At 42.1% G+C, this 13729-nt stretch overlaps 1 protein-coding gene across 6 annotated transcripts in view; it reads left to right on the forward strand.

The window, feature by feature from the left end:
• bnip2 (BCL2 interacting protein 2) overlaps nucleotides 1-13729 on the forward strand; it is a 71337-nt gene that overhangs the window by 48909 nt on the left and 8699 nt on the right. For all 6 annotated transcript variants that reach the window (XR_005040873.1, XR_005040871.1, XR_005040874.1 and 3 more), the window contains exon 7: nucleotides 9406-9537. Coding sequence is in view for 1 of the 6 variants with exons in the window: in XM_036968714.1 (XP_036824609.1) it covers nucleotides 9406-9537 (132 nt within the window). In the remaining 5 variants the exon portion in view is untranslated. The remainder of the gene's footprint in view (nucleotides 1-9405; nucleotides 9538-13729) is intronic.

Consider the following 13729-nt stretch of genomic DNA (forward strand, 5'->3'; position numbering starts at 1 on the left):
GTAGTAGTAGTAGTAGTAGTAGCTTGTATCTGTGAAGTAGTAGTAGTAGTAGCCTGTATCTGTGTAGTAGTAGTAGCCTGTATCTGTGTAGTATTAGTAGTAGTAGTAGTAGTAGTAGCAGCCTGTATCTGTGTAGTAGTAGTAGTAGTAGCCTGTATCTGTGTAGTAGTTGTAGTAGCCTGTATCTGTGTAGTAGTAGTAGTAGTAGTTGTAGCCTGTGTCTGTGTAGTAGTAGTAGTAGCCTGTATCTGTGTAGTAGTAGTAGTAGTAGTAGCCTGTGTCTGTGTAGTAGTAGTAGTAGTAGTAGTAGTAGTAGTAGTAGTAGCCTGTATCTGTGTAGTAGTAGTAGCCTGTGTCTGTACAGTAGTAGCCTGTGTCTGTGTAGTAGTAGTAGTAGTAGTAGTAGTAGTAGTAGTAGTAGCCTATATCTGTATAGTAGTAGTAGTAGTAGTCTGTGTAGTAGTAGTAGTAGTAGCCTGTGTCTGTGTAGTAGTAGTAGTAGTAGTAGTAGTAGTAGTAGTAGTAGTAGCCTGTGTCTGTGTAGTAGTAGTAGTAGTAGTAGTAGTAGTAGCCTGTGTCTGTATAGTAGTAGTAGTCTGTGTAGTAGTAGCCTGTATCTGTATAGTAGTAGTAGCCTGTGTCTGTGAATTAGTAGTAGTAGTAGCCTGTATCTGTATAGTAGTAGTAGTAGTAGTAGCCTGTATCTGTATAGTAGTAGTAGTAGTGTGTGTAGTAGTAGTAATAGCCTGTATCTGTGTCGTAGTAGTAGTAGTAGTAGTAGTAGTAGTAGCCTGTGTCTGTGTAGTAGTAGTAGTAGTAGTAGTAGCCTGTATCTGTATAGTATTAGTAGGAGTAGTAGTAGTAGTAGTAGTAGCCTGTATCTGTGTAGTAGTAGTAGCCTGTATCTGTGTAGTAGTAGTAGCCTGTATCTGTATAGTAGTGGTAGTAGTAGCATGTATCTGTATAGTTTTGGTATTAGCCTGTATCTGTATAGTAGTAGTAGTAGTAGTAGTAGTAGCCTGTATAGTAGTAGTAGTAGTAGTAGTAGTAGTAGTAGCCTGTATCTGTATAGTAGTTGTAGCAGTAGCCTGTATCTGTACAGTAGTAGTAGTAGCCTGTATCTGTATAGTAGTGGTAGTAGTAGCCTGTATAGTAGTACTAGCCTGTATCTGTGTAGTAGTAGTAGTAGTAGCCTGTATCTGTGTAGTAGTAGTGGTAGTAGCCTGTATATGTATAGTAGTAGCAGCCTGTATATGTATAGTAGTAGCAGCCTGTATATGTATAGTAGTAGCAGCCTGTATATGTATAGTAGTAGTAGCCTGTATCTGTGTAGTAGTAGTTGTAGCCTGTATCTGTATAGTAGTAGTTGTAGCCTGTATCTGTATAGTAGTAGTAGTAGCCTGTATCTGTGTAGTAGTAGTAGTAGTAGTAGTAGTAGTAGCCTGTATCTGTATAGTAGTAGTAGTAGCCTGTATCTGTGTAGTAGTAGTAGTAGTAGTAGTAGTAGTAGTAGTAGTAGTAGTAGTAGTAGTAGTAGCCTGTATCTGTGTAGTAGTAGTAGTAGTAGTAGCCTGTATCTGTGTAGTAGTAGTAGTAGTAGTAGTAGTAGTAGCCTGTATCTGTGTAGTAGTAGTAGTAGTAGTAGTAGTAGTAGTAGTAGCCTGTATCTGTGTAGTAGTAGTAGTAGTAGTAGTAGTAGTAGTAGTAGCCTGTATCTGTGTAGTAGTAGTAGTAGTAGTAGTAGTAGTAGCCTGTATCTGTGTTGTAGTAGTAGTAGTAGTAGTAGTAGTAGTAGTAGCCTGTATCTGTGTTGTTGTAGTAGTAGTAGTAGTAGTAGTAGTAGTAGTAGTAGCCTGTATCTGTATAGTAGTAGTAGTCTGTGTAGTAGTAGTAATAGCCTGTATCTGTATAGTAGTAGTAGTAGTAGTAGTAGTAGTCTGTGTCTGTGTAGTAGTAGTAGCCTGTATCTGTGTAGTATTAGTAGGAGTAGTAGTAGTAGTACTAGTAGCCTGTATCTGTTTAGTATTGGTAGTAGCCGCATGTATCTGTATAGTAGTGGTAGTAGTAGCATGTATCTGTATAGTTTTGGTATTAGCCTGTATCTGTATAGTAGTAGTAGTAGTAGTAGTAGTAGCCTGTATCTGTGTAGTAGTAGTAGTAGTAGCCTGTGTCTGTGTAGTAGTAGTAGTAGTAGGAGTAGTAGCCTGTATCTGTGTAGTAGTAGTAGCAAGCCTGTCTGTGTAGTAGTAGTAGTAGTAGTAGTAGTAGTAGTAGTAGCCTGTATCTGTGTAGTAGTAGTAGTAGTAGTAGTAGTCTGTGTCTGTACAGTAGTAGCCTGTGTCTGTGTAGTAGTAGTAGTAGTAGTAGCCTATATCTGTATAGTAGTAGTAGTCTGTGTAGTAGTAGTAGTAGTAGTAGCCTGTGTCTGTGTAGTAGTAGTAGTAGTAGTAGTAGTAGCCTGTATCTCTATAGTAGTAGTAGTAGTAGTAGCCTGTGTCTGTATAGTAGTAGTAGTCTGTGTAGTAGTAGCCTGTATCTGTATAGTAGTAGTAGCCTGTGTCTGTGAATTAGTAGTAGTAGTAGCCTGTATCTGTATAGTAGTAGTAGTAGTAGTAGCCTGTATCTGTATAGTAGTAGTAGTAGTGTGTGTAGTAGTAGTAATAGCCTGTATCTGTGTCGTAGTAGTAGTAGTAGTAGTAGTAGTAGCCTGTGTCTGTGTAGTAGTAGTAGTAGTAGCCTGTATCTGTATAGTATTAGTAGGAGTAGTAGTAGTAGTAGTAGTAGTAGCCTGTATCTGTGTAGTAGTAGTAGCCTGTATCTGTGTAGTAGTAGTAGCCTGTATCTGTTTAGTATTGGTAGTAGCCGCATGTATCTGTATAGTAGTGGTAGTAGTAGCATGTATCTGTATAGTTTTGGTATTAGCCTGTATCTGTATAGTAGTAGTAGTAGTAGTAGTAGCCTGTATCTGTATAGTAGTTGTAGCAGTAGCCTGTATCTGTACAGTAGTAGTAGTAGCCTGTATCTGTATAGTAGTGGTAGTAGTAGCCTGTATAGTAGTACTAGCCTGTATCTGTGTAGTAGTAGTAGTAGCCTGTATCTGTGTAGTAGTAGTGGTAGTAGCCTGTATATGTATAGTAGTAGCAGCCTGTATATGTATAGTAGTAGCAGCCTGTATATGTATAGTAGTAGCAGCCTGTATATGTATAGTAGTAGTAGCCTGTATCTGTGTAGTAGTAGTTGTAGCCTGTATCTGTATAGTAGTAGTTGTAGCCTGTATCTGTATAGTAGTAGTAGTAGCCTGTATCTGTGTAGTAGTAGTAGTAGTAGTAGTAGTAGTAGTAGTAGTAGTAGCCTGTATCTGTGTAGTAGTAGTAGTAGTAGTAGTAGTAGCCTGTATCTGTGTAGTAGTAGTAGTAGTAGTAGTAGTAGTAGCCTGTATCTGTGTTGTAGTAGTAGTAGTAGTAGTAGTAGTAGCCTGTATCTGTGTAGTAGTAGTAGTAGTAGTAGTAGCCTGTATCTGTGTAGTAGTAGTAGTAGTAGTAGTAGTAGTAGTAGTAGTAGTAGTAGCCTGTATATGTGTAGTAGTAGTAGTAGCCTGTATCTGTGTAGTAGTAGTAGTAGTAGTAGTAGCCTGTATCTGTGTAGTAGTAGTAGTAGTAGTAGTAGTAGCCTGTGTCTGTGTAGTAGTAGTAGTAGTAGTAGTAGTAGTAGTAGTAGCCTGTATCTCTATAGTAGTAGTAGTCTGTGTAGTAGTAGTAATAGCCTGTATCTGTATAGTAGTAGTAGTAGCCTGTATCTGTATAGTATTAGTAGTAGTAGTAGTAGTAGTAGCCTGTATCTGTGTAGTAGTAGTAGCCTGTATCTGTATAGTAGTAGTAGTAGTAGTAGCCTGTATCTGTATAGTAGTAGTAGTCTGTGTAGTAGTAGTAATAGCCTGTATCTGTATAGTAATAGTAGTAGTAGTAGTAGCCTGTATCTGTGTAGTAGTAGTAGTAGTAGTAGCCTGTGTCTGTGTAGTAGTAGTAGTAGTAGGAGTAGTAGCCTGTATCTGTGTAGTAGTAGTAGTAGTAGTAAGCCTGTCTGTGTAGTAGTAGTAGTAGTAGTAGTAGTAGTAGTAGTAGTAGCCTGTATCTGTGTAGTAGTAGTAGTAGTAGTAGTCTGTGTCTGTACAGTAGTAGCCTGTGTCTGTGTAGTAGTAGTAGTAGTAGTAGCCTATATCTGTATAGTAGTAGTAGTCTGTGTAGTAGTAGTAGTAGTAGTAGTAGCCTGTGTCTGTGTAGTAGTAGTAGTAGTAGTAGTAGTAGCCTGTATCTCTATAGTAGTAGTAGTAGTAGTAGTAGCCTGTGTCTGTATAGTAGTAGTAGTCTGTGTAGTAGTAGCCTGTATCTGTATAGTAGTAGTAGCCTGTGTCTGTGAATTAGTAGTAGTAGTAGCCTGTATCTGTATAGTAGTAGTAGTAGTAGTAGTAGCCTGTATCTGTATAGTAGTAGTAGTAGTGTGTGTAGTAGTAGTAATAGCCTGTATCTGTGTCGTAGTAGTAGTAGTAGTAGTAGCCTGTGTCTGTGTAGTAGTAGTAGTAGTAGTAGCCTGTATCTGTATAGTATTAGTAGGAGTAGTAGTAGTAGTAGTAGTAGCCTGTATCTGTGTAGTAGTAGTAGCCTGTATCTGTGTAGTAGTAGTAGCCTGTATCTGTTTAGTATTGGTAGTAGCCGCATGTATCTGTATAGTAGTGGTAGTAGTAGCATGTATCTGTATAGTTTTGGTATTAGCCTGTATCTGTATAGTAGTAGTAGTAGTAGTAGTAGCCTGTATAGTAGTAGTAGTAGTAGTAGTAGTAGTAGTAGCCTGTATCTGTATAGTAGTTGTAGCAGTAGCCTGTATCTGTACAGTAGTAGTAGTAGCCTGTATCTGTATAGTAGTGGTAGTAGTAGCCTGTATAGTAGTACTAGCCTGTATCTGTGTAGTAGTAGTAGTAGCCTGTATCTGTGTAGTAGTAGTGGTAGTAGCCTGTATATGTATAGTAGTAGCAGCCTGTATATGTATAGTAGTAGCAGCCTGTATATGTATAGTAGTAGCAGCCTGTATATGTATAGTAGTAGTAGCCTGTATCTGTGTAGTAGTAGTTGTAGCCTGTATCTGTATAGTAGTAGTTGTAGCCTGTATCTGTATAGTAGTAGTAGTAGCCTGTATCTGTGTAGTAGGAGTAGTAGTAGTAGTAGTAGCCTGTATCTGTGTAGTAGTAGTAGCCTGTATCTGTGTAGTAGTAGTAGTAGTAGTAGTAGTAGCCTGTATCTGTGTAGTAGTAGTAGTAGTAGTAGTAGTAGTAGTAGTAGCCTGTATCTGTGTAGTAGTAGTAGTAGTAGTAGTAGTAGTAGTAGCCTGTATCTGTGTAGTAGTAGTAGTAGTAGCCTGTATCTGTATAGTAGTAGTAGTAGCCTGTATCTGTATAGTAGTAGTAGTAGTAGTAGTAGCCTGTATCTGTGTAGTAGTAGTAGCCTGTATCTGTATAGTAGTAGTAGTAGTAGTAGCCTGTATCTGTATAGTAGTAGTAGTCTGTGTAGTAGTAGTAATAGCCTGTATCTGTATAGTAATAGTAGTAGTAGTAGTAGCCTGTATCTGTGTAGTAGTAGTAGTAGTAGCCTGTATCTGTATAGTATTAGTAGTAGTAGTAGTAGTAGTAGCCTGTATCTGTGTAGTAGTAGTAGCCTGTATCTGTATAGTAGTAGTAGTAGTAGTAGCCTGTATCTGTATAGTAGTAGTAGTCTGTGTAGTAGTAGTAATAGCCTGTATCTGTATAGTAATAGTAGTAGTAGTAGTAGCCTGTATCTGTGTAGTAGTAGTAGTAGTAGTAGCCTGTGTCTGTGTAGTAGTAGTAGTAGTAGGAGTAGTAGCCTGTATCTGTGTAGTAGTAGTAGTAGTAGTAAGCCTGTCTGTGTAGTAGTAGTAGTAGTAGTAGTAGTAGTAGTAGTAGCCTGTATCTGTGTAGTAGTAGTAGTAGTAGTAGTCTGTGTCTGTACAGTAGTAGCCTGTGTCTGTGTAGTAGTAGTAGTAGTAGTAGCCTATATCTGTATAGTAGTAGTAGTCTGTGTAGTAGTAGTAGTAGTAGTAGTAGCCTGTGTCTGTGTAGTAGTAGTAGTAGTAGTAGTAGTAGCCTGTATCTCTATAGTAGTAGTAGTAGTAGTAGTAGCCTGTGTCTGTATAGTAGTAGTAGTCTGTGTAGTAGTAGCCTGTATCTGTATAGTAGTAGTAGCCTGTGTCTGTGAATTAGTAGTAGTAGTAGCCTGTATCTGTATAGTAGTAGTAGTAGTAGTAGTAGCCTGTATCTGTATAGTAGTAGTAGTAGTGTGTGTAGTAGTAGTAATAGCCTGTATCTGTGTCGTAGTAGTAGTAGTAGTAGTAGCCTGTGTCTGTGTAGTAGTAGTAGTAGTAGTAGCCTGTATCTGTATAGTATTAGTAGGAGTAGTAGTAGTAGTAGTAGTAGCCTGTATCTGTGTAGTAGTAGTAGCCTGTATCTGTGTAGTAGTAGTAGCCTGTATCTGTTTAGTATTGGTAGTAGCCGCATGTATCTGTATAGTAGTGGTAGTAGTAGCATGTATCTGTATAGTTTTGGTATTAGCCTGTATCTGTATAGTAGTAGTAGTAGTAGTAGTAGCCTGTATAGTAGTAGTAGTAGTAGTAGTAGTAGTAGCCTGTATCTGTATAGTAGTTGTAGCAGTAGCCTGTATCTGTACAGTAGTAGTAGTAGCCTGTATCTGTATAGTAGTGGTAGTAGTAGCCTGTATAGTAGTACTAGCCTGTATCTGTGTAGTAGTAGTAGTAGCCTGTATCTGTGTAGTAGTAGTGGTAGTAGCCTGTATATGTATAGTAGTAGCAGCCTGTATATGTATAGTAGTAGCAGCCTGTATATGTATAGTAGTAGCAGCCTGTATATGTATAGTAGTAGTAGCCTGTATCTGTGTAGTAGTAGTTGTAGCCTGTATCTGTATAGTAGTAGTTGTAGCCTGTATCTGTATAGTAGTAGTAGTAGCCTGTATCTGTGTAGTAGTAGTAGTAGTAGTAGTAGTAGCCTGTATCTGTGTAGTAGTAGTAGCCTGTATCTGTGTAGTAGTAGTAGTAGTAGTAGTAGTAGCCTGTATCTGTGTAGTAGTAGTAGTAGTAGTAGTAGTAGTAGTAGTAGCCTGTATCTGTGTAGTAGTAGTAGTAGTAGTAGTAGTAGTAGCCTGTATCTGTGTAGTAGTAGTAGTAGTAGCCTGTATCTGTGTAGTAGTAGTAGTAGTAGTAGTAGCCTGTATATGTGTAGTAGTAGTAGTAGTAGCCTGTATCTGTGTAGTAGTAGTAGTAGTAGTAGTAGTAGTAGTAGTAGTAGTAGTAGTAGTAGTAGTAGCCTGTATCTGTGTAGTAGCAGCAGCCTGTATCTGTGTAGTAGTAGTAGCCTCTATCTGTGTAGTAGTAGTAGTAGCCTGTATCTGTGTAGTAGTAGTAGTAGTAGTAGCCTGTATCTGTGTAGTAGTAGTAGTAGCAGCCTGTATCTGTGTTGTAGTAGTAGTAGTAGTAGCAGCCTGTATCTGTGTAGTAGTAGTAGTAGTAGTAGCAGCCTGTATCTGTGTAGTAGTAGTAGTAGTAGTAGTAGTAGCCTGTATCTGTGTAGTAGTAGTAGTAGCCTGTATCTGTGTAGTAGTAGTAGTAGCCTGTATCTGTGTAGTAGTAGTAGTAGCCTGTATCTGTGTAGTTGTAGTAGTAGTAGCCTGTATCTGTGTAGTAGTAGTAGTAGTAGTAGCCTGTATCTGTGTAGTAGTAGTGGTAGTAGTAGCCTGTATCTGTGTAGTAGTAGTAGCCTGTATCTGTATAGTAGTAGTAGTAGTAGTAGTAGTAGTAGTAGCCTATATCTGTATAGTAGTAGTAGTAGTAGTAGTAGTAGTAGTAGCCTGTATCTGTATATTATTAGTAGTAGTAGTAGCCTATGTATATATTTTATATGCAGTGGATCCCTAGTGCTATAGGCCTATATTCAGTCAATAACCTGACGCATTTAACGCTCACGTCTCCTACAGCTGAACAGATGTGGACAATTATCTCTATAACTTAACCCTCACCCCTCTCTGTAACCTAACCCTCGCTCCTCTCTGTAACCTAACCCTCGCCCCTCTCTGTAACCTAACCCTCGCCCCTCTCTGTAACCTAACCCTCGCCCCTCTCTGTAACCTAACCCTCGCCCCTCTCTGTAACCTAACCCTCGCCCCTCTCTGTAACCTAACCCTCGCCCCTCTCTGTAACCTAACCCTCGCCCCTCTCTGTAACCTATCCCTCGCCCCTCTCTGTAACCTAACCCTCGCCCCTCTCTGTAACCTAACCCTCGCCCCTCTCTGTAACCTAACCCTCGCCCCTCTCTGTAACCTAACCCTCGCCCCTCTCTGTAACCTAACCCTCGCCCCTCTCTGTAACCTAACCCTCGCCCCTCTCTGTAACCTAACCCTCGCCCCTCTCTGTCACCTAGCCCTCGCCCCTCTCTGTCACCTAGCCCTCACCCCTCTCTGTCACCTAGCCCTCACCCCTTTCTCTCACCTAACCCTCACCCCTCTCTGTCACCTAGCCCTCACCCCTCTCTGTCACCTAGCCCTCACCCCTCTGTCACCTAGCCCTCACCCCTCTGTCACCTAGCCCTCACCCCTCTGTCACCTAGCCCTCACCCCTCTGTCACCTAGCCCTCACCCCTCTCTTTCACCTAGCCCTCACCCCTCTCTTTAACCTAACCCCCACCCCTCTCTTTATCCTAACCCTCACCCCTCTCTTTATCCTAACCCTCACCCCTCTCTTTATCCTACCCCTCACCCCTCTCTTTATCCTAACCCTCACCCCTCTCTGTCACCTAGCCCCCACCCCTCTCTTTAACCTAACCCTCACCCCTCTCTTTAACCTAACCCTCACCCCTCTCTGCCACCTAACCCTCACCCCTCTCTGCCACCTAACCCTCACCCCTTTCTGTCACCTAACCCTCACCCCTCTCTTTATCCTAACCCTCACCCCTCTCTTTATCCTAACCCTCACCCCTCTCTGTCACCTAACCCTCACCCCTCTCTGTCACCTAACCCTCACCCCTCTCTTTAACCTAACCCTCACCCCTCTGTCACCTAGCCCTCACCCCTCTCTTTAACCTAACCCTCACCCCTCTCTTTATCCTAACCCTCACCCCTCTCTTTATCCTAACCCTCACCCCTCTCTTTATCCCAACCCTCACCCCTCTCTGTCACCTAGCCCCCACCCCTCTCTTTAACCTAACCCTCACCCCTCTCTTTAACCTAGCCCTCACCCCTCTCTTTAACCTAACCCTCACCCCTCTGTGTAACCTAACCCTCACCCCTCTCTGTAACCTAACCCTCACCCCTCTCTGTTGTTGTGTGTTATCAGGTATGTGATCGGCACTTTGGAGCTCTTGGTAGCAGAGAACTATATGATAGTGTATCTGAACGGCGCCACGTCCAGGAAGAAGATGCCCAGTGTGGGCTGGCTCAGGAAGTGCTATCAGCAGATCGACCGCAGGTGAGACATAGTAGCACAGTTACTCTGGTACCCAGTAGACCAGTTACCCAGTAGACCAGTTACTCTGGTACACAGTAGACCAGTTACCCAGTAGACCAGTTACCCAGTAGACCAGTTACCCAGTAGACCAGTTACCCAGTAGACCAGTTACTCTGGTACCCAGTAGACCAGTTACCCAGTAGACCAGTTACCCAGTAGACCTGTTACCCAGTAGACCAGTTACTCTGGTACCCAGTAGACCAGTTACCCAGTAGACCAGTTACCCAGTAGACCAGTTACTCTGTTACCCAGTAGACCAGTTACCCAGTAGACCAGTTACTCTGTTACCCAGTAGACCAGTTACCGAGTAGACCAGTTACTCTGGTACCCAGTAGACCAGTTACCCAGTAGACCAGTTACTCTGGTACCCAGTAGACCAGTTACCCAGTAGACCAGTTACCCAGTAGACCAGTTACCCAGTTACCCAGTAGACCTATTACCCAGTTACCCAGTAGACCTATTACCCAGTTACCCAGTAGCCCCCCGACACATCAACTACTGCAGCATAAATACTGGAGGCTGAGACAGGAGGGACAGGAGACACTGTGGCCCCATCCGATGAGACCCCCGGACAGGGCCAAACAGGAAGGATATAACCACTTTGCCAAAGCTCTATACAATATTGTGATGCTGAGGTATAATAAACAGATATATATATATATATATATATAATATATTATTATAGATCTACGATCTACGGTCTCTTTTATATTAGGACATTTCAGCTAGATCTACTGTCTTTATTATATTACAATAGACCAGCTGTATCTACTGTCTCCATTTCACTTTGGCCATTGTTGTGGGCCTGCTCTCCCCTCAACAGCCTCAAATATGCTATTTCATGTCGGTTGGGGTGGGGCAGCAGACACATTTCATCACTTTTCATTACAGTTCATTACATCATTTCATCACATTACATTTTTAGATATTGCTTCTAAAATTTAAAAAAATCACAAATAATATTTTGTACTATTAATTTTTTATTTTTTATTTTAAATTTTACCCCCTTTTCTCCCCAATTTCGTGGTATCCAATTGTTTAGTAGCTACTACCTTGTCTCATCGCTTCAACTCCCGTAGGGGCTCGGGAGAGACTAAGGTTGAAAGTCATGCGTCCTCCGATACACAACCCAACCAAGCCGCACTGCTTCTTAACACAGCACGCATCCAACCCGGAAGCCAGCCGCACCAATATGTCGGAGGAAACACCGTGCACCTGGCAACCTTGGTTAGCGCGCACTGCGCCCGGCCCGCCACAGGAGTCGCTGGTGCACGATGATACAAGGATATCCCTACCGCCCAAGCCCTCCCTAACCCGGACGACGCTGGGACAATTGTGCGTCACCCCACGGACCTCCCGGTCACAGCCGGTTACGACAGAGCCTGGGCGCGAACCCAGAGTCTCTGGTGGCACAGCTGGCGCCACCCTGGAGCTATATTATTAATTTCTAACAAGGGCATTAGCATGAGTAGAACTTACCAGTCCAAAACGGTGACATTGTTCCTCTTCTGCAGGCACCGTTACGATTATACACAGTGGCTACAACAGTGTCCTCTCAAAAAATATTCCTCCACTTGGGAATCACTAAATGAATCGTCCTACAACAATCTGTCTCACTTTTCCAATCAATTTCTTCTAAAATTGTGTGTACATCTGTATATCTAGACTCAGATTTAGCTTTCCCTGACTTAGTCGCCATACTGATTGATATATAAACAGCTGAATCTGCGTGTTTACCAAAACAACGCTGTGCGTAAAATGCGTAGCTCCTTCCCTGAATAAAACTTCAATAGCGAATGACTCTCTTTACACCGGAGTTTACGACATGGGTTGGTCTTCCAACACAACCATTGCATATTAACATTTACCTCAGCTCATTGGCTATCTACCCAGCTAGATTTCAAGACGATCAGTGGTCATTGGGTTAAAATACTGTCAATCAACCAAACAGTGGTCATATCATTGGTGCTTTGTGATGTCATTACTTGTTGTCTTCAAATCGGTTTCTTTCAGTCAATACGTCCCGCTAAATGGCCCATCATTTTGATTGTGTTACAAACAACCCAGTTGATTGCAGTGAAACCAAACATGACTGGAAAAGTCACGTTCTGTGTGGGTGATTTACCTGGAATGTCGTCAAATGGAATGAGACGGAATTCACTACACAAGCGGTTCACAAAATGTTTCGTGTTAGGCTATAAAAACGGATTTGATCAAACAATAGACAATTCATTGTGTAACAATGAGCATTGGGATTGCAAACAGAGGAAGATCGTCAAAGGTAAACCATTTATTTTATTACAGTTTGTGATTTTGTTACGCCTGTGCTGGTTGAAATAGTTGTTTTTTATGGGGCTCTATCCTCAGATAATCGCACCGTATTCTTTCGCAGTAAATCCTTTTTTAAATCTGACAACGCAGTTGGATTAGCAAGATGACTATTTATGTAGCGATCACCGTATGTTGTCGAATTTCATCCCTCTACCGGGTACCGTGCGCAGAGAGGTTAACAAGAAATTTGTGGAGTGGTTGAAAAATGAGTTTTAATGACTCTATACTAAGTGTATGTAAACTTCTGACTTCAACTGTATCTACATTACAACACACTGCTCTACCACAACATATCTACAATACAACACACTACTCTACCACAACATACACCGTTAAGATAAGTGGTGTATGTGTGTAAAGTCCATTGTTGCAACCCCTATTACTAGCCTGTTCAAACTCTTTCATATTGCCTGAGATTGGAAAGCTGCCGCGGTCATTCCCCTCTTCAATGTTGGAGACACTCTAGACCCAAACTGCTACAGACCTATATCTATCTATCCTACCCTGCCTTTCTAAAATCTTAGTTAAAAGTTAAAAAACAGATCACCAACCATTTCGAATCCCACCGGTCCTTCTCCACTATGCAATCTGGTTTCCGAACTGGTCATGGGTGCACATCAGCCACGCTCAAGGTCCTAAACAATATCATAACCGCCATCGATAAAAGACAGTACTGTGCAGCCGTCTTCATCAACCTGGCCAAGGCTTTCGGCTCTGTCAATCACCGTATTCTTATCGGCGTACACAATATCCTTTCTCAAATGACTGCCTCGCCATGTTCACCAACTTCTTATCAAATAGAGTTCCGTGTGTCAAATCAGAGGGCCTGTTGTCCGGACCTCTGGCAGTCTCTATAGAGGTGCCACAGGGTTCAATTCTCAGGCTGACTTTTTCTCTGTATACATCAATGATGTCGCTCTTGCCGCTGGTAATTCTCTGATCCACCTCTACGCAGACGACAACATTCTGTATACATCTGGCCCTTCTTTGGACACTGTGTTAACTAACCTCCAGACGAGCTTCAATGCCATACAACTCTCCTTCCGTGGCCTCCAACTACTCTTAAACGCTAGTAAAACTAAATGCATGCTCTTCAACCGACTGCTGCCCTTACCCGCCCGCCCCACTAGCATCACTACTCTGGACCGTTCTGACTTAGAATATGTGGACAACTACAAATACCTAGGTGTCTGGTTAGACTGTAAACTCTCCATCCAGACTCACATTAAACATCTCCAATCCAAAATTAAATCTAGAATCGGCTTCCTATTTCGCAACAAAGCATCCTTCACTCATGCTGCCAAACATACCCTCGTAAAACTGACTATCCTACCAATCCTTGACTTCTGCGATGTCATTTACAAAATATCCTCCAACACTCTACTCAGCAAACTGGATGTAGTCTATCACAGTGCCATCCGTTTTGTCACCAAAGCCCCATATACTACGAATTACCTGTATACACTGTGACCTGTATGCTCTCGTTGGCTGGCTCTCGCTACATATTCGTCGCCAAGCCCACTGGCTCCAGGTCATCTACAAGTCTTTGCTAGGTAAAGATACCGCCTTATCTCAGCTCACTGGTCACCATAGCAACACCCACCTGTAGTATGCACTGCAGCAGGTGTATTTTACTGGTCACCCCCAAAGCCAACACTTCCTTTGGCCGCCTTTTCTTCCAGTTCTCTGCTGCCAATGACTGGAACGAATTGCAAAAATCACTGAAGCTGGAGACTTACATCTCCCTCTCTAACTTTAAGCATCAGCTATCAGAGAAGCTTACCGATCACTGTACCTGTACACAGCCAATCTGTAAATAACC

The sequence above is a fragment of the Oncorhynchus mykiss genome, chromosome 30 (genome assembly GCF_013265735.2).
Source record: "Oncorhynchus mykiss isolate Arlee chromosome 30, USDA_OmykA_1.1, whole genome shotgun sequence".
NCBI classification, from domain to species: domain Eukaryota; kingdom Metazoa; phylum Chordata; class Actinopteri; order Salmoniformes; family Salmonidae; genus Oncorhynchus; species Oncorhynchus mykiss.